Source organism: Phycodurus eques, chromosome 9, assembly GCF_024500275.1.
Source record: "Phycodurus eques isolate BA_2022a chromosome 9, UOR_Pequ_1.1, whole genome shotgun sequence".
Taxonomy (NCBI): Eukaryota; Metazoa; Chordata; class Actinopteri; order Syngnathiformes; family Syngnathidae; genus Phycodurus; species Phycodurus eques.
The window spans coordinates 5,696,546-5,720,846 of NC_084533.1; the positions used below are offsets into that span (position 1 = coordinate 5,696,546).

At 46.4% G+C, this 24,301-nt stretch overlaps 1 protein-coding gene across 3 annotated transcripts in view; it reads left to right on the plus strand.

Moving 5' to 3' along the window:
• The window catches only part of cryba1l1 (crystallin, beta A1, like 1), a 37,192-nt gene extending 23,864 nt beyond the window's left edge, over nucleotides 1–13,328 (plus strand). The window contains exons 1-6 of one of the 3 annotated variants that reach the window (XM_061685155.1): nucleotides 305–942; nucleotides 1,101–1,187; nucleotides 1,253–1,371; nucleotides 6,974–7,115; nucleotides 7,190–7,332; nucleotides 12,493–13,328. In XM_061685155.1, coding sequence (XP_061541139.1) covers nucleotides 1,113–1,187; nucleotides 1,253–1,371; nucleotides 6,974–7,115; nucleotides 7,190–7,332; nucleotides 12,493–12,640 — 627 coding nt within the window. In that variant the 5' untranslated portion in view covers nucleotides 305–942; nucleotides 1,101–1,112 and the 3' untranslated portion in view covers nucleotides 12,641–13,328. Of the gene's footprint in view, nucleotides 1–304; nucleotides 943–1,100; nucleotides 1,188–1,252; nucleotides 1,372–6,973; nucleotides 7,116–7,189; nucleotides 7,333–12,492 lie in introns of those variants that run through there. The other 2 variants (XM_061685156.1, XM_061685158.1) reach the window with 2 other exon arrangements.
• The last annotated feature ends 10,973 nt before the right edge of the window (nucleotides 13,329–24,301 follow it).

A 24,301-nucleotide genomic window follows, 5' to 3' on the forward strand; every position in this document is an offset into this window, starting at 1 on the left:
ATCACTGCCTCAATTTTAGATGAACAATTGGGCCTACTTCTCTACTGTATTTTAATGTTGGTCATTATGGTGGTACTTGGAGAGCCAAGTATTTTTTGAGATGCTACTTGGTGTCAAAAGTTTGAGAATCACTGTCCTATACAGTATATATTCATTCATTCATTTTCCATAGCGCTTCTCCTCACTAGGGTCGCGGGCGTGCTGGAGCCTATCCCAGCAATCCTCGGGCGTGACGTGGGGTACACCCTGAACTGGTCGCCAGCCAATCGCAGGGCACATAAAAAACAAACAACCATTCGCACTCACATTTTTCTCCGTGATACCCGGAGAAAAGCCACGCAGACAACGGGGGACAACATGCAAACTCCTCACAGGCGAGGCCGGGATTTGAACCCCGATCCTCAGAACTGTGAGGCAGATGTGCTAACCAGTCGCCCACCGTTCCACCGTCCTATATATAATAGCGGGGGGAAAAGCAGTAAAGATGGTAAGATAACAAGTCCAACATTTTATAAATTGCACACATATGCATTCAAACTGCCCTGTATTGCCTCCCGGCCTTAAGAGGTGCCCCTGTGCTTCATTGTTAATCCACTCACTCGCTCTCTCCTTTGTGTGGGCATACACGCTGGACTGCTGACCGGGGTCCGAACATACTGGACCGCCTTTGTCTCCTTCTCTGTGATATGTGCTGAGCTGGTCTCTGCGTGGGGGCGTGCCTCTCCATGGGCTGCAAAGGCAAACAGTGCAAGAGTGAGCGTGGCCTCGCACTAAACGCGCAGCTGCAGGAGCGCCCCACCCATACTCCATCCCTCATTGACCGCTCCCACCCTGCATGACCTGTCTGTCCATATAAAACTGAAGCGCCAGGTTCTCCCAAAACTCTACGCGAGGCAGGCGGTAGGTGCGTTCCAGTCCAGAGCTCTTCCCAAAATTAAGTAGGTAAGGTCCTGTTATCTGTTCCAACTACAAGCACAGTGTGTCAAAGAATGCATGCACTGAATAAAGGACTAACTCTGAAAGATATTGATGTTTTTGTTCATGGTATACCTGAGACACTTTCTCATAGGTCCATGTGTTTGTCTCCACCATGCATCAAGGAGTAAACAAAGATGCTCAGAACTACAAGGTCCCCAATGATGCAACCCCTGGCTAACACAGGATTGGGGATGGCCCCCTTCTTTAAGGTAACTGGACAAACGTGACAGTTTTCACGTTTGGCAATCACGTTCACCTCATGTTGCCTCCACAGGTGACTGTGTTCGAGCAGGAGCATTTCCAGGGCAAGTGCCTGGAGTTCACCTCCGAGTGTGGCAACATCCTGGAGTGCGGTCTGGACAACATCCGCTCCATCAGGGTGGAAAGTGGCGCGTAAGTCTCACCGCTTTTATGTCACCTAGACAGAAATGGGTCATATCTCTTAGTCTTGCACCTTTAGACTAGTAGACCAAGTAAAGTGAATTCAGACATTTGCTTCTAAATGTTTTAAACAAACCCTAATTCCAATGAAGTTGGGATGTTGTGTAAAACGTCAACAAATACAATGATTTGCAAGTCCTTTTCAACCTGTATTCAATTAAATATACTGCAAACACAAGATGTTTAATGTTCAACTTGATTAACTTTATTTTTTTGTGTGCAAATATTCACTCATTTTGAATTTGATGTCTGCAAGACATTCCAAAAAGCTGGGACAGGGGGATGTTTACCACTGTGTTACATCACCATTCACTCAGTCAGCATTTGAGAACTGAGGAGTAACTGTTCTGCGATTGGCTGGCGACCAGTTCAGGGCGTACACCGCCTCTCATCGGAAGATTGCTGGGATAGGCTCCAGCACGCTCGCGACCCGAGTGAGGATAAATGGTACAGAAAATGGGATGGGGACTAACCGTTGAAGCTTTGTAGGTAGAATTTTCTCCCGTTCATCCTTGATGTAAAACTCCCGAGTCTCCGTTGTCATATTTTACACTTCGTAATGCACCACACATTTTCAATGGGAGACAGGTCTGGACTGCTGGCAGGCCATTACTCGCCCACTTTTACTACGAAGCTACGCCAAAGTAATCTTGGCAATGTCTTGCTGGAATAAGCAGGGACGTCCCTGAAAAAGACGTTGCTGGAAAGGCAGCATATGTTGCTCCAAAACCTGTTTGCACCTTTCAGCATTAATGTGCCTTCACAGATGTGCAAGTTGCATGAATTTTGCGCCGATAACAATCCAGATAGTCTTTTTCCTCTTTGGCCCAGATGACACAACGTCCATAATTTCCCAACACAATTTAAAATGTGAACTCGTCAGACCACAGCACACTTCTCCACTTTGCGTTAGTCCATCGCAGATGAGTTGTGGCCCAGAAAAGCCAATGGCGTTTCTGGGTGTTGTTGAAATATGCCTTTTGTTTTTCATGGTGGAGTTTTAACTTGCATTTGTACATGTAACGACGAACTGTGTTAACTGACTGATGGTTTTCTGAAGTGTTCCTGAGCCCACCTGGCAATATCCTTTACAAAATTATGCCGAAGGTGAATGTTGGTTTTTGGCCTGATTACGTGCAGAGATTTATTTCTCCAGTTTCTTTGAATCTTTTGATGATATGATGGGCTGTAGATGATGAAATTCTTAAATTCCTTGCAATTGTACATTGAGAAACGTTCCTAAACTGTTGGACTATTTGCGCACACAATTGTTCACTAAGTGGTGAACCTCGCCCAATCCTTACTTGTGAACAGAGGTGGGTAGAGTAGCCAAATATTGTACTCAAGTAAGAGTGCTGTTACTTAAAATAATATGACTTTAGTAAAAGTAAAAAGTAGTCCTCCAGATATTTACTCAAGTAAAAGTAAGAAAGTACTCAGTGAAAAAACTACTCAAGTGAAGAGTAATTTGTGATTAACTTTGTGAGCATGAATGTCAAAGAAAATAAAGAAAAAATAATATATGGGAGTCCACACACACCTGCCACCATTTCAATTTTTAAGTATCCCAAACTCACAACACATGCATAGGTATGCCTTACAGAAACATTATTTAATTTATTCACTTAAATTACTTTATGAAGCTTAACTGCTGGGGACTCCATTGTTTTGCTGGGGTCTTCAATGCTCATCTGGGCAATGACAGTGAGACCTGGAAGGGCGTGATTGGGAGGAACGCCCCCCCCCCCCCCGATCAGAACCCAAGTGGTGTTCTGTTATTGGACTTGTGTGTTCACTGTCCATAACGAACACCATGTTCAAGCATAAGGGTTTCCACACGTGCACTTGGCACCAGGACACCCTAGGTCGCAGTTCGATGATCGACTTTGTGGTTGTGTCATCGGACTTGCGGCTGCATGTTTTGGACACTCGGGTGAAGAGAGGGGCGGAGCTGTAAACTGATCACACCTGGTTGGTGAGTTGGCTCCAATGCTGGGGGAAGATGTCGGTCCGGCCTGGCAGCCCCAAACATATTGTGAGGGTCTACTGGGAACGTTTGATAGAAACTTCACCCATGTCCCAGGAAAGGCGGGGGACATTGAGTCCGAGTGGACCATGTTCCGAGCCTCCAACCGGAGATGTTGCCCTTTGTCACCGATTCTGTTCATAACTTTTATGGACAGAAATTCTAGGTGCAGCCAAGGTGTAGAGGGGGTCCGGTTTGGTGGACTCAGTATTGCATCTTTGCTTTTTGCAGATGATGTGGTTCTGTTGGCTTCAAGCCTTGATTTCCAACTCTCACGGGAGCGGTCCGCAGCTGAGTGTGAAGCTGCTGGGATTAAAATCAGCACCTCCAAATCTGAGACCATGGTCCTCAGTCGGAAAAGGATGGAGTGCCCTCTCCAGGTCGGGGATGAGATCCTGCCCCAAGTGGAGTAGTTCAAGTATCTTGGGGTCTTGGGAACGGGAGATCGACAGGCGGATCAGTGCAGCGTCTGCTGTGATGCGGAGTTTGAAGCGGTCCGTTTTGGTAAAGAAGGAGCTAAGCCGAAAGGCGAAGCTGTCAATTTACCGGTCGATCAACGTTCCTTCCCTCACCTATGGTCACGAGCTGTGTCTCGTGACCGAAAGAACAAGATCCCGGATACAAGCGGCCGAAACGAGTTTCCTCCGCAGGATGTCTGGGCTCTCTCTTAGAGATAGGGTGAGAAGCTCGGTCATCCGGGAGGATCTCAGAGTAGAGCCGCTGCTCCTCCACATTGAGAGGAGCCAGGTAAGGTGGCTTGGGCATCTGATTAGGATGCCTCCTGGACGACTCCTTGGTGAGGTGTTCCGGGCACGTCCCACCGGGAGGAGACCCCAGAGACGACCCAGGACACACTGAAGAGACAATGTCTTTCGGCTGGCCTGGTAACCCCTCGGGATCTCCACGGAAGAGCTGGAGGAAGTGGCTGGGGAGAGGGAAGTCTGGGCTTCCCTGCTAAAGCTACTGCTCCCGCGACCCGACCTCGGATAAGCGGAAGAAAATGGATGGAGTTTTAACATTAAATATCTTTTCTTTGTAGTGTATTCAATTGAATAGAGGTTGAAAAGGATTTGCAAATTGTTGTATTGTTTTTATTTACATTTTCCACAAAGTCCCAACTTCATTGGAATTGGAGTTTGTACATGTTTGAAGATGATTGCTATAAACATATGCAAAGACTAAGAACTATGTCGCTCTCATCTGTTTCGCGTGTTTTTCATCATTTCAGTTTTCATGATTTTTTTTGGGGGGGGGGAGTGATGCTAAAACACCGCCCAGTGAGTCCCCCAACCCATACTATATAAAAACTTGAATGCCTTAATTCACATCAGTGGTTATTCTGTGCAAATGCAAGTTACTGAGTTGTTATTAATACTAGACCCATGCCTGTTAGCTTGAAAACAGCCTGGTGACTAGCTCAGAGAAGTACCATCAATTTTTTAGCAGAGCGTGATTTCACACATCCAGTGGTGACGCCCACAGCATTTGAGAGGAGCGACAACTGCTTGATATTTCACCATTTTCAAGCCTCATTTTATATACTTGGTGATTTTTTTTTTCATTCAAATTTGTCAGGCTTCTCTCTGGTGTCTCAGAGATGAAGGCACAGGGATGTAGTTTCTGGGTTTTGGGATCCGGCTGGGAGAAGACGGCCCCAGCTCCCATGTCTGAGGCGTCAACCTTGACAACAAACTGTCTCTGGATGGGGTGCTCTGGTGAATAGTTCCTTAAGGCGTTCGAGTGCCTGCGATGCGGCTGGGGTCCATTGGAATGGGGCGCTGGTAGAGGTGAGACTGGTGAGAAGAATGGCAACTTTGCTGTAGTCATGGATGAATCGACGGTAGAAATTGGCGAAGTCTAGGAACCGTTGCAGTTCTTTGCGGGTGGAGGGAATGCGCTAGTTGACGACTGCTTGGATCTTAGCCGGGTCTGGTTGTAACTGTCCCTTGGCAATAATGTATCCTAAGAAGTGTACGGAGGAGAGATGGAATTCACACTTCTCTGGTTTCACAAAAAGGCGGTTTTCGAGTAGGCACTAAAGGACTTGGCAGACATGCTGGTGATGTTCTTCGGGGGAACGGGAGAAGATGAGGATTCATTAATGAAGGTTCGAAAAACTGCGTGGCCATTGGTTAATCCAAAAGGCATGACCAGGTATTCAAAGTGTCAGAGGGGGGTGTTGAAGGCAGTTTTCCATTCTCCCCGCTCTCTACTGCGGATGAGATGATACGCGTTGCGCAGGTCCAACTTGGTGAATATTTGAGCGTCACAAAGGGGCTTAAGTCAATGAGGGGCAGCGGGGCTTTATATTTCACTGTAATATCATTAAGACCACAGAAGTCAATGCAGGGGTGGAGAGTGGTAGCTTTCTTTTCAACAAAAAAAGAATCCGTCGCCCAGGGGCAAAGAAGAGGGCCGGATGAGTCCGGAGGCAAGGACTTTTTTTCCATAGCCTCTTATTCGGGATGGGAAACGTTAAAGAGGCGGCTGGATGGGAGAGGGTCTCCCGGCAGAAGGTCAATGGTGCAGTCATAGGGGCGGTAGCGGGGAAGAGAGATTGCAAGATCCTTACTGAAAACAGGGGAGAGGTTGTGATATTCTTCTGGGACCCGGGAGAGATCGATTGGAGCAGCAGGTGGCTGAGGTTTGCTGGAGGTCGGGACGGCCGAAAGAAGACAGTGGGAGTGGCAGAAGTGACTCCAACCAGTGACAGGTGGGTCCAATCTATGGCACGGTTGTGTTTCTTGAGCCAACGGATACCAAGGACTAATGGAGTCTCCGAGGAGGGAATGACAAACAGCTAGAGGGTTTCACAGTGATTTCCGGAGATGAGAAGGGTGAGCGGTGCTGTCTGGTGGGTAATGGGAGATGAGTTGCCCGTCCTGGGCTGTAACATTTTTAGGGGACGGGAGGGGTTTGAGGGATAGCTGAAGCTGACATGTCAAGCCCTCATTAATAAAGCTCTCGTCTGCGCCGGAGTCGATGAGAGCGGGTACCAGGGTATTGCAATCGGGGTCCATGGATGCAAGCAGGAACAGTCATGCGAGAGGGAAAGCTCATAGAGGATTTAGTTTGGTTCTAGATTTGTGGGGAGTCCTGACTTTTGGTTTCAGTGGACATGTGGCGATGAAGTGACCTGGCTAACCCTAATGAGCAGTTCAATAAAAATTGACCACAGGAACCTAGGTCCCCAGAGAAAGGTTTGGGAGGGGGAACGTGAGGTTGTTTGAAAGGGAGGGGAGGTTGGTTGGAGGCAGCGGGCTTGGGAGGAATAGTCACGGGGTGTTCGAGGAGGTGGGGGTTGCCAGAGTGCAGCTGAGAATTAAAGAATTCTCAGTTTCACGTTGGAAGTTTGCCTGTTCTGTGTGCCTCAGTGGGTTCCTTCCAGGCCGATAGCTACCTCTCACATTAAAAAAAGGATAATTGGCCACTTTACATGTGAGTGTGAATGGTTGTCCTGTGGGTTAGGTTCAGCCTGCCCTTTATTGGAACACTCACATGTAAAGGGTTCTCTATCTGTTTGTGAAGCTGGGTCGGTTTCGAGCACCATGACTTCCAAGGCCAACAGTTGATCTTGGAGAGAGGAGAGTACCCTCACTGGGACTCCTACAGCGGCTCCCTCTCTTATCACGTGGAGCGGCTCATGTCTCTGCGCCCCATCTACTGTGCTGTGAGTATATGACATGTACATAACTTATTCCCTGCAGTTCCGCTTGATTCAACATTGGTTCCCTTCTTCCACAGTCTCACCAGAGCAGCCGCATGGTCATCTTCGAGAAGGAGAATTTCATGGGCCGCAGCGTAGAGCTCTGTGATGACTACCCATCTCTGCAGGCCATGGGCTGGCTGACACCTGAAGTGGGCTCCATGCATGTGCAGTGTGGCGCGTAAGTCTGGTGAAATTTCATAGATTTCTTCTCCTCTCCTGTTGCCCTCTAGGAGAAGTGGGTCTCATACTTATCTTGGCAAGTTAAAGTTTGAACAGCGCTTCCCAACCTTTATTGAGCCAAGGCACATTACAAGATCACCACATAAGAAGGTCACCCATCCATCCATCCATCCATTTTCTGAGCCGCTTCTCCTCACTAGGGTCGCGGGCGTGCTGGAGTCTATCCCAGCTGTCATCGGGCAGGAGGCAGGGTACACCCTGAACTGGTTGCCAGCCAATCGCAGGGCACATACAAACAAACAACCATTCACACTCACATTCACACCTACGGGCAATTTAGAGTCTCCAATTAATGCATGTTTTTGGGATGTGGGCGGAAACCGGAGTGCCCGGAGAAAACCCATGCAGGCACGGGGAGAACATGCAAACTCCACACAGGCGGGACCGGAGATTGAACCCGGGTCCTCAGAACTGTGAGGCTGACGCTCTCACCAGTCGCCCACCGTGCCGCCATAAGAAGGTCACAAAAAATATAAACACTGAAATAATGATGATCTCGTCTCAATTTTCTCTCAAATGTATTAATATGAGCGGAACGGTGACCGACTGGTTAGCACATCTGCCTCACATTTCTGAGGGCCCGGGTTCAAATTCGGCCTCGCCTGTGTGGAGTTGGCATGCTCTCCCCGTGCCTGTGTGGGTTTTCTCCGGGTACTGCGGTTTCCTCCCACATCCCCAAAACATGCATGGGAGGTTAATTGAAGATCTAACTTGCCCATCGGCGTGAATGGTTGTTTGTTTATATGTGCCCTGCGACTGGCTGGCGACCAGTTCAGGGTGTACCCCACCCCTCGCCCGAAGATAGCTAGGATAGGCTCCAGCATGCCCGCAACCCTAGTGAGGAGAAGCGGTATAGAAAATTAATGAATGAATGTATTACTTTGTGTAAAATCTGGGCCAGTTTAGTGGATACAGAGGTTAAATGTAGCTTCTGTCATCTAGTGGAAGAGCATTTAATTATTCTCCATGTCACTATATGTCGCTGGCATCAATAGATGAACACAGATACATTATTTGTAGGAAACTAATTATAATTTTCAGACCAAGGGTAATTTCCTGCAGTGGTTGGAAATCACTGAATTAAATTACAATGTATAGTGTTATAATTAAAATTTACATTGGGATTGGGTAATCTATCTATCTATCTACAGTGGGTACGGAAAGTATTCAGACCGCCTTACATTTTTCACTCTTTTTTCATATTGCAGCCATTTGCTAAAATCATTTAAATATTTTCTTTTTCAAATTAATGTACACCCAATATTGACAGATAAAAACGGAATTGTTGAAATTTTTACAGATTTTTAAAAAAGAAAAACTGAAATATCACACAGCCATAAGTATTCAGACCCTTTGCGCAGTATTTTGGAGAAGCACCGTTTTGAGCTAATACAGCCATGAGTCTTTTTAGGAATGATGCAACAAGTTATTCACACCTGGATTTGGGGATCCTTTGCCATTCCTCCTTGCAGATCCTCTCAAGTTCTGTCAGGTTGGATGGTGAACGTTGTTGTCAGCAATTTTCAGGTCTCTACAGAGATGCTCAATTGGGTTTAAGTCAGGGCTCTGGCTGGGCCATTCAAGAACAGTCTCGGAGTTGTTCTGAAGCCACTCCTTTGTTATTTTAACTGTGTGCTTCGGGTCATTGCCTTGTTAGAAGGTGAACCTTTGGCCCAGTCAAGTCCTGAGAATTCTGGAGAAGGTTTTCGTCCAGGATATCCCTGTACCTGGCCGCATTCATCTTCCCTTCGATTGCAACCAGTCTTCCTGTCTCTGCAGCTGAAAAACACACCCACAGCATAATGCTGCCACCGCCATGCTTGGGACTGTATTGGATAGGTGATGAGCAGTGCCTGTTTTTTCCCCCACACACGCCAATTAAGGCCAACAGTTTATATCTTGGTCTCATCAGACCAGAGAATATTATTTCTCACTATTTTGGAGTCCTTCAGGTATTTTTTTTTTCAGCAAAATTCATGCGGGCTTTCATGTGTCTTGCATTGAGGCGAGGCCACTCTGCCATAAAGCCCCGACTGGTGGAGGGTTGCAGTGATGGTTGACTTTCTAGAACTTTCTCCCATCTCCCGACTGCATCTCTGGAGCTCAGCCACAGTGATCTTTGGGTTCTTCTTTACCTCTCTCACCAAGGCTCTTCTCCACCAGATTGCTCAGTTTGGACGGAGGGCCAGCTCTAGGAAGGGTTCTTGTCGTCCCAAACGTCTTCCATTTCAGGATTATGAAGGCCACTGTGCTCTGAGGTACCTCAGTGCAGCAGAAATGTTTTTGTGACCTTGGCCAGATCTGTGCCTGGCCACAATTCTGTCTCTGAGTTCTTCAGGTAGTTCCTTTGACCTCATGATTTTCATTTGCTCTGACATGCACTGTGAGCTGTAAGGTCTTATATAGACAGGGGTGTGGCTTTCTTAATCAAGTCCAATCAGTATAATCAAACACAGCTGGACTTCATTGAAAGTGTAGAACCATTTTAAGGATGATCGGAAAAATGGACAGCACCCGAGTTAAATATATGAGTGTCACAGCAAAGGGTCTGAATACTAATGGCTGTGTGATATTTCGGTTTTTCTTTTTTAATAAATCAGCAAAGATTTAAACAATTCAGTTTTCCCCCTGTCAATATGGGGTGCTGTGTGTACATTAATGAGGAAAAAATGAACTTCAATGATTTTAACAAATGGCTGCAATATAACAAAGAGTGAAAAATGTAAGGGGTCTGAAAACTTTCCGTACCCACTGTCTGTCTGTCTGTCTGTCTATCTATCTATCCATCCATCCATCGATCGCAAACAGTACCTCCAAATAAATCTGTTCCAGCTCCACCCTACACGAAGGGCTCAATATTCGTAGACAGCGCAACGTGCGCCAAAGCGCAAATTGTGCACATCTTGACATTCGTGCCAGCGCAAGGCTCGGGTGTGTTTTCACCTATTTGGCAGACCGGTCTGGGTCAAGTTGTGCAGTGTCGGCGCAGTGGGGGTATGTCCTTTGGCTTACGCCCTCGGAGAATGTGACGTTTTGATGTCTGAGGGCTCTATTTTCAGTGATGCATCTTCATTTTCGTGCAAGTGCATGACTCACTGCGGGTTACCAGATCAGTCTGTGCCAAGGTGGGTGGTGGCATGGCAGCGAGGGTGTGCCCCGCTTGGCGGAGTGTCATTATGGTGTCAGAAAGTCTGTCTAAACTTGGACCTGATAATACCACGTTGTGGCGCGGGCCTCTAACGTCATTTTGGTGACTGTGATCCGTGTACATGAAGGCAGAAAGTCACGTGAAGTCCCCCGACGTGTGTGGTGGGTGACAGATTCGTTTCAACAGTCGGTATCCAAACCTCTCAATCTTCGTAGAAATCAATTCATTGAATGCATTTTTATTATTATCATCCTTATTCTATTTTTTAAATCTACTTACTGGCCAGCATGCCACTATGTGAGTCGGGGGGTGTGGAGTGAGGGGTGTGCGAAAACTAACAGTCATCGGGGGGATATAAATCAATGAGGTCCGCGGACACATTTCAGTCGCTAGCTATTTTTCACCAGCTCATTCTGTATTTAATAAGGGATTACTGATTGATAAGGTCCATTGTTCCAGCATCGCACAGGTCGCTGAAACCTCTTTTGCATATATGACTTCATTATATGTGAAACTATTTACAACGCTTTCAAAGGGTATGCAAAAACCCGCTTCGATTGGACAGGCTTGAAGTCGGCTATGTTGACGCCCAAACCAGCGCAGGTGTCCCATTTTAAATGCACTGGGGGTCCACCAAATTACCAAAACAGTGTTGAGCCTGCCTGCTTGTCGAGTGGGAAGACGACACACGAGCTCCGGGGACATGTGGGCTAGAGCAGATGTATGTCTTTTATAACTAGATGGCATTTTCTGGAGAAATGTCATGTGAATGTTGGAATGCTGAATTAAATCATTAGGAATTATATGCAATGTTATCATATGATATTGAATAATATGGAATACTGTGGACGATGATGAATCATATGGAATGATGTGAAATGTTATGGAATGATAGTGAATGATAATTGATATGGAAGGATGTAGACTTATGTTAAATATAACTGAATGATATGTAACAATGTGGAATTACATTGAATAATATAGAATGACGTGAAATGTTATTGAATGATTTGGAATGATATAGAATGTGCTGAACAGTTGCAGCAATTTGAAATAGTTCATGGGATACTTGCATGAGCTGAACACGAAGTTCGAAATATTTGAATCGGTTGAGAAATAAGGAAATTGGACGCAATTATGTGAAAATGTTGAATTTTACGCTTTTATTTTTAAAGTTTTTTAAATTTGGGGAATGGGACTGGTTCTCAGGATGCCTTGAATGAGCTGAATACATTGAAGTTGAAATGGTTTGAATTGGTCGAGAAATGTTGAAGGGGGAGGGAATAATGTAGAATATGTCCTAATACGGGAATTTTGTTGGTGAAAAATTTTGAAAATGGTGAAATATGTGGGATTTCTGGTGTGGGGGGGATTTTTGGAATGTTGAATATCAATCCTAAGGTGAATTGAAAGAGCTCAACATTTTGAATTATGAATGGGAATGATGTGAATGTGTTTTGTTGAGTGTGTCATTGAGAATGAATGGGGAATGTTTTTTGGTGCAAAAAGTGGAATTATGGGAAATTTGTTTTGAATGAGATGAGCCCAACATTGGAACATATTGAAATTGGAACAATGTGAATCGGATGCAAAATGGCAAAGGGGAAAATTGACAAAATATATAGCAGAATCATTAAAATAAAAAGAAATCATTGTACAAAGCATTTCATTGAACACATCATCATCATCACTCGCCCCCCTCCTCCTTTAAAGCACCCCACTGACCAGCACGCAACTATGGGGGAGGAGTTGGTGTGGGCACTTTTTTTTCCTTTTTTTTTTTTCGGCACTTGAGGCAGAAAATCTGCGTCGACCTATTTTTGAAGTCAATGTAGCTGAGTTATTATATATTATAGTCCTCGTTCAGTGGAATCCAAAAATTGCTCTATTTATGTTCAAGTTTGACTTTCCAACTAAAAGTAAAGTTCTGCTACTTGTTTCCTCCCACAGCTTTGTGTGCTACCAGTTCCCTGGCTACAGAGGCCAGCAGTATATCATGGTGTGCGAGAGACACAGTGGGGACTACCAGCACTGCAAAAACTGGGGGTCCCACTGTCAGACTCCCCAGGTCCAGTCTATCAGGCGCATTCAGCACTGAGGTTAGGACATCAAGACTGACAAAGCAGCTCCTGTCTCTCTATGATCGCCTTCTTTCTGTTGGGTGGAGTTGCAGCCCACTCCACACTGTTTCACAGATGACTGTGATAAGAGACAATATGACACTGTTAAAGCACAAGGAACTCCACAGTCCACACACAAACACACCGACATAGATGACACGCGGGGTCTTTATTTGGTTTGAGGGCCCAACTCAAAAACACACACACTGGCGCTGTAGTTGAAGGCCACTTGGAGAACTTCCAACTTGAGGTACGGCTCACGTGTGTGCTTTTTGTGTGGAGGAGGTCACAGGTTGATAGCAAATAAAGTCATTTTCACCTCAAAGGTGTGTATGTGCAGTTTTTTAATTTAATACCGAAATGTTTAGAGAAAAAAAAAGCAAGTAACTTTTCTCTCGAGCAGTGAGTAAAAAGTTTGGAATTGGCAGTAACGGATGCTCATATTTAGTGTACTCTTTGACAGTGTCGAGGAAATAAACCAATACAATCAGCATCATCAAATAACAGGAACTCTTCCCTACTAAAAACGTGTTTACATGAGAGGGCAACATGGCGCCACGAGAATTTATAAGGACAGTGAAAAATCTTAAGCACTGTATGTTTGGACTGGATCATTTTGTAGCTATTCCTTGTTGTGACACAATACACAAACATACTCAATATAAAAAAAGCCTAATTAATTATAGGCTTTGGAATCAATTTATTTTGATTAATTGCATTAAAATTGTATAAAAAGATTTGTCCTAAAAATAAACCTGGTTTAAATTAAAAGGATTTTCGTGGATGACTGAATCAAATAATTGACACAGACAAGAATATTATCAACGCTAAAATCGTGCACTCAAAAGGTTCTGCCTTGTTTGGAAGACAAAATGCGATTAAAATGCATCAGTATTTTTTTAACTAATGAATTTGTTTTGTAATTAATTAATTTCAATTAATGCATCAAAGTCCCACCCCTGTAAACAATACACAACAGCTCTCCTCAACTCAACATATTTTTTGTTTCTGCAGCAGAAAATAATCATACAATAATTACGGTGTAAACGAAAACACTAATTGCTAAGAACGAACTCAATGCGTTTTTCCGAGGACCTCTTGGGTGCCCAACAAGCTATCCATCCATCCATCCATCCATCCATCCATTTTCTACCGCTTATCCAGGTCGGGTCGCGGGGGCAGTAGCTTTAGCAGGTACGCCCAGACTTCCCTCTCCCCAGCCACTTCATCCAACTCTTCCGGAGGGATCCCGAGGCGTTCCCAGGCCAGCCGAAGGACGTAGTCTCTCCAGCGTGTCCTGGGTCGTCCCCGGGGTCTCCTCCCGGTGGGACGTGCCCGGAACACCTCACCAGGGAGGCGTCCGGGAGGCTTCCGAATCAGATGCCCCAGCCACCTCATCTGGCTCCTCTCAATGCGGAGGAGCAGCGGCTCTACTCTGAGATCCTCCCGGATGACCGAGCTTCTCACCCTATCTCTAAGGGAGAGCCCGGACACCCTGCGGAGGAAACTCATTTCGGCCGCTTGTATCCTGGATCTTGTTCTTTCGGTCACGACCCACAGCTCATGACCATAGGTGAGGGTAGGAACGAAGATCGACCGGTACATTGAGAGCTTCGCCTTTCGACTGAGCTCCGTCTTTACCACAACAGACCGATACAAAGTCCGTATCACTGCAGACGCTGCACCGATTCGCCTGTCGATCTCCCGTTCCATTCTTCCCTCACTCGCGAACAAGACCCCAAGATACTTGAACTCCTCCACTTGGGGCAGGATCTCATCCCCGACCTGGAGAGGGCATGCCACCCTTTTCCGACTGAGGACCATGGTCTCAGATTTGGAGGTGCTGATTCTCATCCCATCCGCTTCACACTCGGCTGCGAACTGCTCCAGTGAGAGCTGGAGCTCACGGCTTGATGAAGCCAACAGAACCACATCATCAGCAACATGCAGAGATGGAATACTGAGGCCACCAAACCGGACCCCATCTACGCTTCGGCTGAGCCTAGAAATTCTGTCCATAAAAGTTATGAACAGAATCGGCGACAAAGGGCAGCCTTGGCGGAGACCAACCCTCACCGGGAACGAATCCGACTTACTGCCGGATATGCGGACCAAACTCTGACTCCGGTCGTACAGGGACCGAACAGCCCGTATCAGGGAGTTCTGTACCCCATACTCCCGAAGCACCCTCCACAGGACTCCCCGAGGGACACGGTCGAACGCCTTCTCCGAGTCCACAAAACACATGTAGACTGGTTGGGCGAACTCCCATGCACCCTCAAGGACCCTACCGAGGGTGTAGAGCTGGTCCACTGTTCCACGGCCAGGACGAAAACCACACTGCTCCTCCTGAATCTGAGATTCGACTTCCCGACGGACCCTCCTCTCCAGCACCCCTGAATAGACCTTACCAGGGAGGCTGAGCAGTGTGATCCCCCTGTAGTTGGAACACACCCTCCGGTCCCCCTTCTTAAAAAGGGGGACCACCACCCCAGTCTGCCAAACCAGAGGCACTGTCCCCAATGTCCATGCGATATTGCAGAGGCATGTCAACCAGGACAGCCCCACAATATCCAGAGCCTTTAGGAACTCCGGGTGAATCTCATGCACCCCCGGGGCCCTGCCACCGAGGAGCTTTTTAACTACCTCGGTGACCTCAAACCCAGAGATAGGAGAGCCCGCCTCAGAGAACCCACACTCTGCTTCCTCATGGGAAGGCGTGTCGGTGGAATTGAGGAGGTCTTCGAAGTATTCTCCCCACCGACTCACAACGTCCCGAGTCGAGGTCAGCAGCGCCCCATCCCCACTATACACAGTGTTGGTGGTGCACTGCTTTCCTCTCCTGAGACGTCGGATGGTGGACCAGAATTTCCTCGAAGCCGTCCGGAAGTCTTTCTCCATGGCCTCACCGAACTCCTCCCATGCCCGAGTTTTTGCTTCAGCGACCACCAGAACTGCATTCCGCTTGGCCAGCCGGTACCCATCAGCTGCCTCAGGAGTCCCACAGGCCAAAAAGGCCCGATAGGACTTCTTCTTCAGCTTGACGGCATCCCTCACCGTTGGTGTCCACCAACGGGTTCGGGGATTGCCGCCACGACAGGCACCGACCACCTTACGGCCACAGCTCCGGTCGGCCGCCTCAGCAATGGAGGCGCGGAACATGGTCCACTCGGACTCGATGTCCGAGTGGACCATGCTCATGTCCCCCGGAACATGAGCAAAGTTCTGTCGGTGGTGGGAGTTGAAACTCCTTCTGACAGGGGATTCTGCCAGACATCCCCAGCAGACCCTCACAATACGTTTGGGCCTGCCACGTCGGACAGACATCTTCCCCCACCATCGGAGCCAACTCAGCACCTGGTGGTGATCAGTTGACAGCTCCGCCCCGCTTTTCACCCGAGTGTCCAAGATATGCGGCCACAAGTCCGATGACACGACCACAAAGTCGATCATCGAACTGCGACCGAGGGTGTCCTGGTGCCAAGTGCACGTGTGGATACCCTTATGCTTGAACATGGTGTTCGTTATGGACAATCCGTGAAGAGCACAGAAGTCCAATAACAGAACACCGCTCGGGTTCTGATCGGGGGGGGGGGGGGCTGTTCCTCCCAATCACGCCCTTCCAGGTCTCACTGTCATTGCCCACGTGAGCATTGAAGTCTAGGGACGTGGAATGGAACAATGGAGTCCCCAGCGGGAGCGCTCTCCAGCACCCCCTCCAAGGACTCCAAAAAGGGTGGGTACTCTGAACTGGTGTTTGGTGCATAGGTACAAACAACAGTCAGGACCCGTCCCCCCCACCCGAAGGCGGAGGGAGGCTACCCTCTCGTCCACCGGGGTGAACCCCAATGTACAGGCGCCGAGCCGGGGGGCTATATGTATACCCACACCTGCTCAGCGCCTCTCACCGTGGGCAACTCCAGAGTCGAAGAGAGTCCAACCCCTCTCGAGAGGACTTGTACCAGAGCCCAAGCGGTGTGTGGGGAGGCGAGTCCGACTATATCTATACTTCTCGACCTCACACACCAGCCTTCCCTGCCAGAGAGGTGACATTCCACGTCCCTAGAGCCAGCTTCTGTAGCCGGGGATCGGATCGCCAAGGTCCCCGCCTTCGGCCACCGCCCAGCTCACACTGCACCCGACCCATATGGCCCCTCCCACAGGTGGTGAGCCCATGGGAAGGGGGACCCACGTTACCCTTTCGGGCTGTGCCCAGCCGGGCCCCATGGGTGCAGGCTCGACCACCAGGCACTCGCCTTCGAGCCCCCCCACCAGGCCTGGCTCCAGTGGGGGGCCCCGGTGACCCGCGTCCAGGCAAGGGAAAACGAAGTCCATTGGTTGTCGTTATCATTAGGGTCTTTGAGCTGTGCTTTGTCTGGTCCCTCACCTAGGACCTGTTTGTCATGGGTGACCCTGCCAGGGGCATAAAGCCCCAGACAACTTAGCTCCTAGGATCACTGGGACACACAAACCCCTCCAAGACGACAAGGTGACGGCTCAAGGAGAGGCCCAACCAGCTACCTGATGTAAAATACACATAGCTCAGTACTTAATGATCCATGCACAAAAACAGCAATGATGTGGAATGACTCAATCTGTGTGCATTGTAGTGCCTGGAACATTTCCATCTGATATTTCCACATTTTCATCACAAATGCAGGCAAACCTCAATGTAAAAAGAAAAAATAATGGCTGCAAACGCATGCAATGCGTTTTCCCAAGTACCCATTAGCTATCCAGCAAGGTGCCTTACATAAAATACACAAAGTTCAGCACCATCTGAACAATGCATGCACAAAACTCATCAATAACATGGAATTTACAAAAATTACATCTTCCAAAGAATCTTTTTCCCCACCGGTTATTCTTCAAAACAGAATACAAATGTTGTAGAATCACATACAAGGGGCATAATACAGTATGCATCGCCTACGTCATATCGAAGTGATGGCTCTGTTGTTGTAATGCAGAATTCCAGCCTCGGGGGCAACAGAAGTTACTTACAATTGTCATGAACGGAACAGAGGATAGGACCCAAAAATGCACGACTCCAAAACAAATGGACAGTTTCCAAAAAGAGAGGTTTAATAGACGGGCATAGGTCGGTAAACAGGCAGGCAATCCAAGAAAGGCAACAGTATCCAAAAACATGAGGCAAAGAGGCGAGGTCGATAATCGGAACAGGGTCAAGTCTTACTGTGAGTCTGTGACGTGGAAGGAAACAAGGAATGCTGGAACGCGACGACAAGGTACAACGAACTGGCAACGAGAGGGAATGAGACACGAGGTTAAATACAATAGGTAATTAGGGTGAACGAGGCACAGGTGGTGAAGATGCTCACAGGAGCAGGTGTGTGTGAAACAGGGGGGGGGGAGACAAAACCCGGAACACACACCCATGAAAACAATAGCTTCAAATGAATATCATTTGTCTGACAATCATGGTGAAAATGTATTGTTAACAATTGCCACACGCTGCCATGCGCCACCACACAATGCTGAAGTTTTGTGGGCAGTTACAATTCAGCGTCAAGAAAGTTGATGTTTGGAGTTGGAGTTTTTGGGACTCCAAAACTGTGTTGTCTGGGACTTCTGCTAGCTGTCAGTTAAAGCGTGCGAGATGTCCGTGTTTGGGGTACGGTCAGGAGGCGATTGAGTCAAGCCACATTTGCTGATCGCTGGCAATGTGTCCGAGACTTAAAGCGAGTAGTACGATAGTCTGGGACAATGTTGATTGTGCAAATGTTGCAGATACTTCTCAATCAGTGTGCAAATGGAGCAGATACTACTCTGGCATGAGAGGCCAGTATTGGTCAACAACAGATATGCAAATAGTGCAGCGTGGCGAAACTACTATGGTGAGTGCACGAGTATTATATAATTGGCCCGACAGAAATGTGACAACAAACTCAAGACAAAAGACAAAAAAATGCCAGCATATTGCAATGGAATTGTAGGTTATGTGTTTAAGAAGTTGATTGCAAGAGGGAAGAAGCTGCTGGAATGTCTGCTAGTTCTAGTTTGCATTGATCGGTAGCGCCTACCTGAGGGAAGGAGCTGGAAGAGCTGGTGACCAGGATGTGGAGGATCCGAGAGGATTTTGAACGCTCTTGTCTTAGTTCTGGCAGCGTGCAAGTCCTCAAGAGTGTGTAGGGGTACCGACAATCCTTTCAGCAGTTTTGATTGTCCGTTGGAGTCGGAGTTTGTCCTTTTTTGTAGCAGCACCAAACCAGACTGTGATGGAAGAACACAGGACTGATTCGATGACCGCTGTGTAGAACTGCCTCAGTAGCTCCTGCGGCAGGCCGTGCTTTCTAAGAAACCGCAGGAAGTACATCCTTTGATGTTGATAACCCAGTTCAGGTCCTGAGAGACTGTACTTCCCAGGAACTTGAAGGTCTCGACAGTTGACACAAGGCAGCTGGACAGCGTGAGGGGCAGCTGTGGCGAAGGATGCCTCCTGAAGTCCACGATCATCTCTACAGTCTTGAGCATGTTCAGCTCCAGGTTGTGTCGGACGCACCACAGTTCCAGCTGCTCCACTTCCTTTCGATATGCAGACTCGTCACCGTCCTTGATGAGGCCGATGACAGTGGTGCCATCTGCAAACTTCAGGAGTTTCCACATCCACATGAGCATAATGGGGTTTATGCCATGCACTTCCGGATTTAAGGACTGATCCGCACCGGCTCTTCCGGTCTGTTTATCTCGATGCAAATTGACTGGATTATTTACAATTCACTCAAGGCACACCGAAAATTTCGCCGAACAGGTTGAGTCGTATCATTAAAGCAAATTCATCCACGTCAACACTCAAGTTCAATATGGACTGATCGTCTAATACATAGATAGCATAGCTATTAATGTTGATTCACTAGAACCCACTCATTATTTGCTCAACTACAAGAAACAACACAATCAATGACATTTTACTGTCTTTTAACAAAGCAACTGACATGAACACAACATTCTCATTTTTCCTCCTTTTGTGGTGATTTCAAGTAGCAAGACATTTTTTTTTATCTGTGAGACCAGCCACTTGATTAATTTAATTTCACTTCAGGAGCATGCCATAGCATTGACTGGCAGATAGTGTTTACAAAAATCTAACCCTGACACCATGTCGACTGTGGGCCCTGGAAGTCCTTGGCATACCCCACAATCACCTGACCAACGAGAACTACGGTACACAATGCTACACTAATAATTCCTTTCCCCAGGAAAGTAATTAGACTACAGTTACTTCTTTAATCCAACAATAGTTACTTTTGCATCAATAAGTCTCACCAATCAGTAATTTATAGCTGGTGATTTGAAGGGAATATAGAATACTTTATATTCTAATATGTAACTCTAACTAGTTTGGAAGAGAATGTGTATTGGAGTATAGGAGTATATTGCAAGAAGGCCCCCATCGGGGGGTATGTGGCCCCCCATCAGGGGGTATTTGGAGACAGATGGCAAAGAAGAAAGGAACTGCGGGGAGCCACTATAAACATTGAATGCAGGAGACATCGACATGCGACGTCTGGACCCAGATCAGATAGTCATCATTTGGCCAAACAACGATGACGTCAGATTACGGACCAATCAGACGACAGCGATTCCACACCGGCCTGTTTGAAACATTGTATAAGTCTGGGGTAGAGTCAGATAGTTTTGTTCTACTGCTGTATCTGCTAAGGATAAGATAGGGTAGTTACGAACCCAGAGCTCTGCAAAATGTATGGACTCCTCTGTCAGGAATAAATTGGTTGTTTTTTATACATTGTTGTGAACGAAGTTCTTTCACGAAAACGAACACGCTTGGAACCACGGAAATTAGGGGATTTTAAAACACAGGTTCCTTCAGATTCAAACAAAGATTAGTCCTAGTGTCCGGTAATATTTAACCAAGACCACACTTTTTTCCAACGAATGGAAGAAAGCAATTGGGAAGTGATTGTTGATTCTACAATACACAGTGACGGTGCACTACCATAAAAGTGGCTGCTGTCTCTACATCGGAGATGAGATCCTGCTCCAAGTGGAGGAATTCAAGTATCTTGGGCTCTCGTTCACGAGTGAGGGAAGAATGGAACGAGAGATCGACAGGCGGATCGGTGCAGCGTCTGCCGTGATGCAGACTTTGTATCGGTCCATTGTGGTAAAGAAGGAGCTAAGCCGAAAGGCAAAGCTCTCAATTTACCGGTCGAGCTACGACGGTATCACAGACATCTGTGTCAACCAATCAGCGTTCGTCAGAACAGCCCGCGCCCTCGAGAGTTCCTGGTAGTCTAATCTTTAGTACACTGACTTTTGAGCTCCCATTTTACCAATCAGCCTCAAGTGAGCATACATTTTGAACATTTGACAGAACACCCACAAACGTTTTCGTCCAGTTTCGTCTCATCAATGAAAAAGTGTACGTCTCGTCATGATTTAGTCATCAAAGAACCATGTTTAGTTCATCACTGGCATTTTGTCATGAAAAAAGAGGCATCAACGAAATCCTTTCGTCATTGTCACCGCTGACAAAAACAACACTGCCCCTCCCCCACATCAGTGTGCACGTTACATGCCAATACTGTAGTAATTTTGCAATCGAACACTATTCATCCCCAAACGGCACTTCAAACGGCATGAGCCGCATCGGAAAAAAAGGACAGACAAAATATTAAAGTGTTCATTTTTGTGTTTTTTTTCTCAATACATTAAATATTTTTGATGACAAGCGCTGAAAATGTGCAAAACTGAAAACAATATAGTACTGAATTGGCTTAAATGTCTTTTTCACCTTCTAAATTTTCCTGATTTTGCAGCCGGGGCTAAAAACTAACATCTGGGGCTTGTGCGTATATAAACACCAAGCGTCCTTATTCCATGCAGTGGTCATTTGGCAGAATTGCACTTCCTTGTTCATAAATAACTTCACCCAGTTGTACTGTCTACTTCTATAGTCCTATTGGGTCTTTTTAGGCAGTATTGACTGGTAAATGTTTAACTAACACTCTGGTCAGGAAAGTTCAATTCCGCAACAGGTAACTTACTGAAACGTGTTTGTGAAAAGGTGCTCCATGTCAGAGCATTGTTTTGGACTTTCAGACGAGTCAGGCCTTAACATTTTTTATGAAAAAGTTGTCAATCGTTCTTTTCATCTGGTCATCTGTGGCTATTTCCACTCGTCCATTAGTATTTCCACACTAATGGACCTAGGCCACTAAGCTAGGTCTGTCAATAGAACCATTTTTTTAAATGATCACAATAAATGATAGCATCGTTGATGTTGTTGTTTTTATAATGCCGCTGATATAATGTTGTAATAATTAAGGTATATTAATTAAACTATATCATTTTTAAGAGCAATTAACTTAATTCTCAAGAATATTAAAAAGAATATTAATGTAGAACAATAAAAAAAAAACATCTATATATCATAAATATAAATAAAACAGACTCAGGTTCATAAAAAATCCACTTAAACAAAATATTAAATAATTGGCACAGAGGTATGAAGAGTAATTAAATTCATGCCTTAACAGGCAATATACTAACAATCAAGTCTCCAGTTTGCAACGTAGCAACATTAATAACATCACAATATGTAGATCAAAGCAACGAGTTGTGGGTCAAGATTTGTACTACTTTTCGAAAGTCTGCCGCATTTCTTTAAGCGCTGCTTTCTGAACATGTTCAATGGCTAATCTCTTACAATAGTGATAACGTACAGTAACTGTATAATGTGAGCGTACATGCGCCATATACACTGTCACGTTTATAGTTGCATTGTTGGGCAGTCTTACTAAATTGTAAGCTGACAGGAAATTGTGTGTATTTTGTTCCTAGCTGTAGAAAGAAAATGTTCCCACATCATCATGGTGGCGTTCGGCTTTGGAACTAATTCCCTTTATGCCGCTCAACTTTCTGCAATTCCACAGCTACATGCTAGCCGTCAGAAAACTCAAGCTAGCGGCTGCATTTCAAATGCATGCACACATAGAGATGTACACGGATGACCATGGCCAATTGGAGGGCGGTCCCGCCCTTCGCTTTCTGACTGGTTCAGAGACCACAATGGGTTTCGTGTGTGTCTACTTTCAAAGTCAGAGATATTTTATTAATCTTCTTCAAATGGTCAGCATAGCGGTGCACCATTCAGAAATTAGGGCCAAATCAGTCGCACTTGAGAGACCTGTCAAGTGCGACTGATTTGGCCCTAATTTCACAACAATGAAAATTTATGGGTTCGGGAACAAACTCTCACGATAACCCGCCGTACTCTTTCTCTGATTGTCTAGCACCTGTTGGTCGGACACATACTTTTGGATTACTCCTTGGGATTGTTGTACATGGCAGCACTTCAACAACACACACATATATATATATATACGTAGGGCTAGTCTTAAGCCATGCTTTGCGCCCATGGACACATATAGATCATACTTTATGCGTCCTTGCTAATTTTTGTGCATCGCAGAAGCAGGACGCACATCAAACGAAATCCCTGCAACTGTGTCGCTAAATTTGGGTTAAAGTTTCCCTTCATGTACACACTTCCATCCATCCATCCATTTTCTGAGCCGCTTCTCCTCACTAGGGTCGCGGGCGTGCTGGAGCCTATCCCAGCTGTCATCGGGCAGGAGGCGGGGTACACCCTGAACTGGTTGCCAGCCAATAACAGGGCACAGAGAAACAAACAACCATTCGCACTCACAGTCATGCCTACGGGCAATTTAGAGTCTCCAATTAATGCATGTTTTTGGGATGTGGGAGGAAACCGGAGTGCCCGGAGAAAACCCACGCAGGCACGGGGAGAACATGCAAACTCCACACAGGCGGGGACGGGGATTGAACCCTGCACCTCACAACTGTGAAGCTGACGCTCTAACCAATCGTCCACCGTGCCGCCACACTTTCGCCTGTCAAATTTTTTTTTGATAGGTAACATACTTTGTGCAGTAAGTTGCGATTGCATCTTTCAGGTCCCATTTTGTGCATATGCAGCGTTGATAAATGATGCCCCAGAGCTGGGAATTGAGCTACAGTACTTTCCATAGTTGACATGTTCTTCAAATTACGACAATCAACAGCGCTTATACTGGTTGCAGCCAATCAATATACTCCATTCCATTCTGCCATAGTTCCAATTGTTCTAAAAAATGACAATGTGATTCAAACAGCTACTGACTCATACATTTCTAAACAAAAGTATCAGAAATCAATAGTACCTCTATTTCTAAGTGGTGTGTGGGTACAAAATCAAGCGTGAGGAATCAAAGAGAACTTTTATTGTAGCAAAACTGGTCAGATAGAGATAGGAGTTAAGTTTGCCTCTCCTATTATGTCGATCTCCTCGTCTGCCTCCTCCTCCTCGCTCACTGAAGACAGTGACCAGGTGATGGAGACCGGATCAGGGATGGATTCCCACGCTCCAACCACGTCGATGTACTCCTCCTCTTCACTTCCTCTTCCCATGCTGACCTCTGTTGATGAGAATAAAGACAAAACGTCACTCTGCTCTGAAAGCTTCCTTTTTCTGCATCTTCCCTGCAGTCCGAGTAAGCACCTGTGTTGATGTTGGTGTGCTCTTTGTTTTGTTCGATCACCCTTGTCTCTTCTTCGTACACTGTATCTCCTGCGCTTGCCGGCATGGCGGTCTC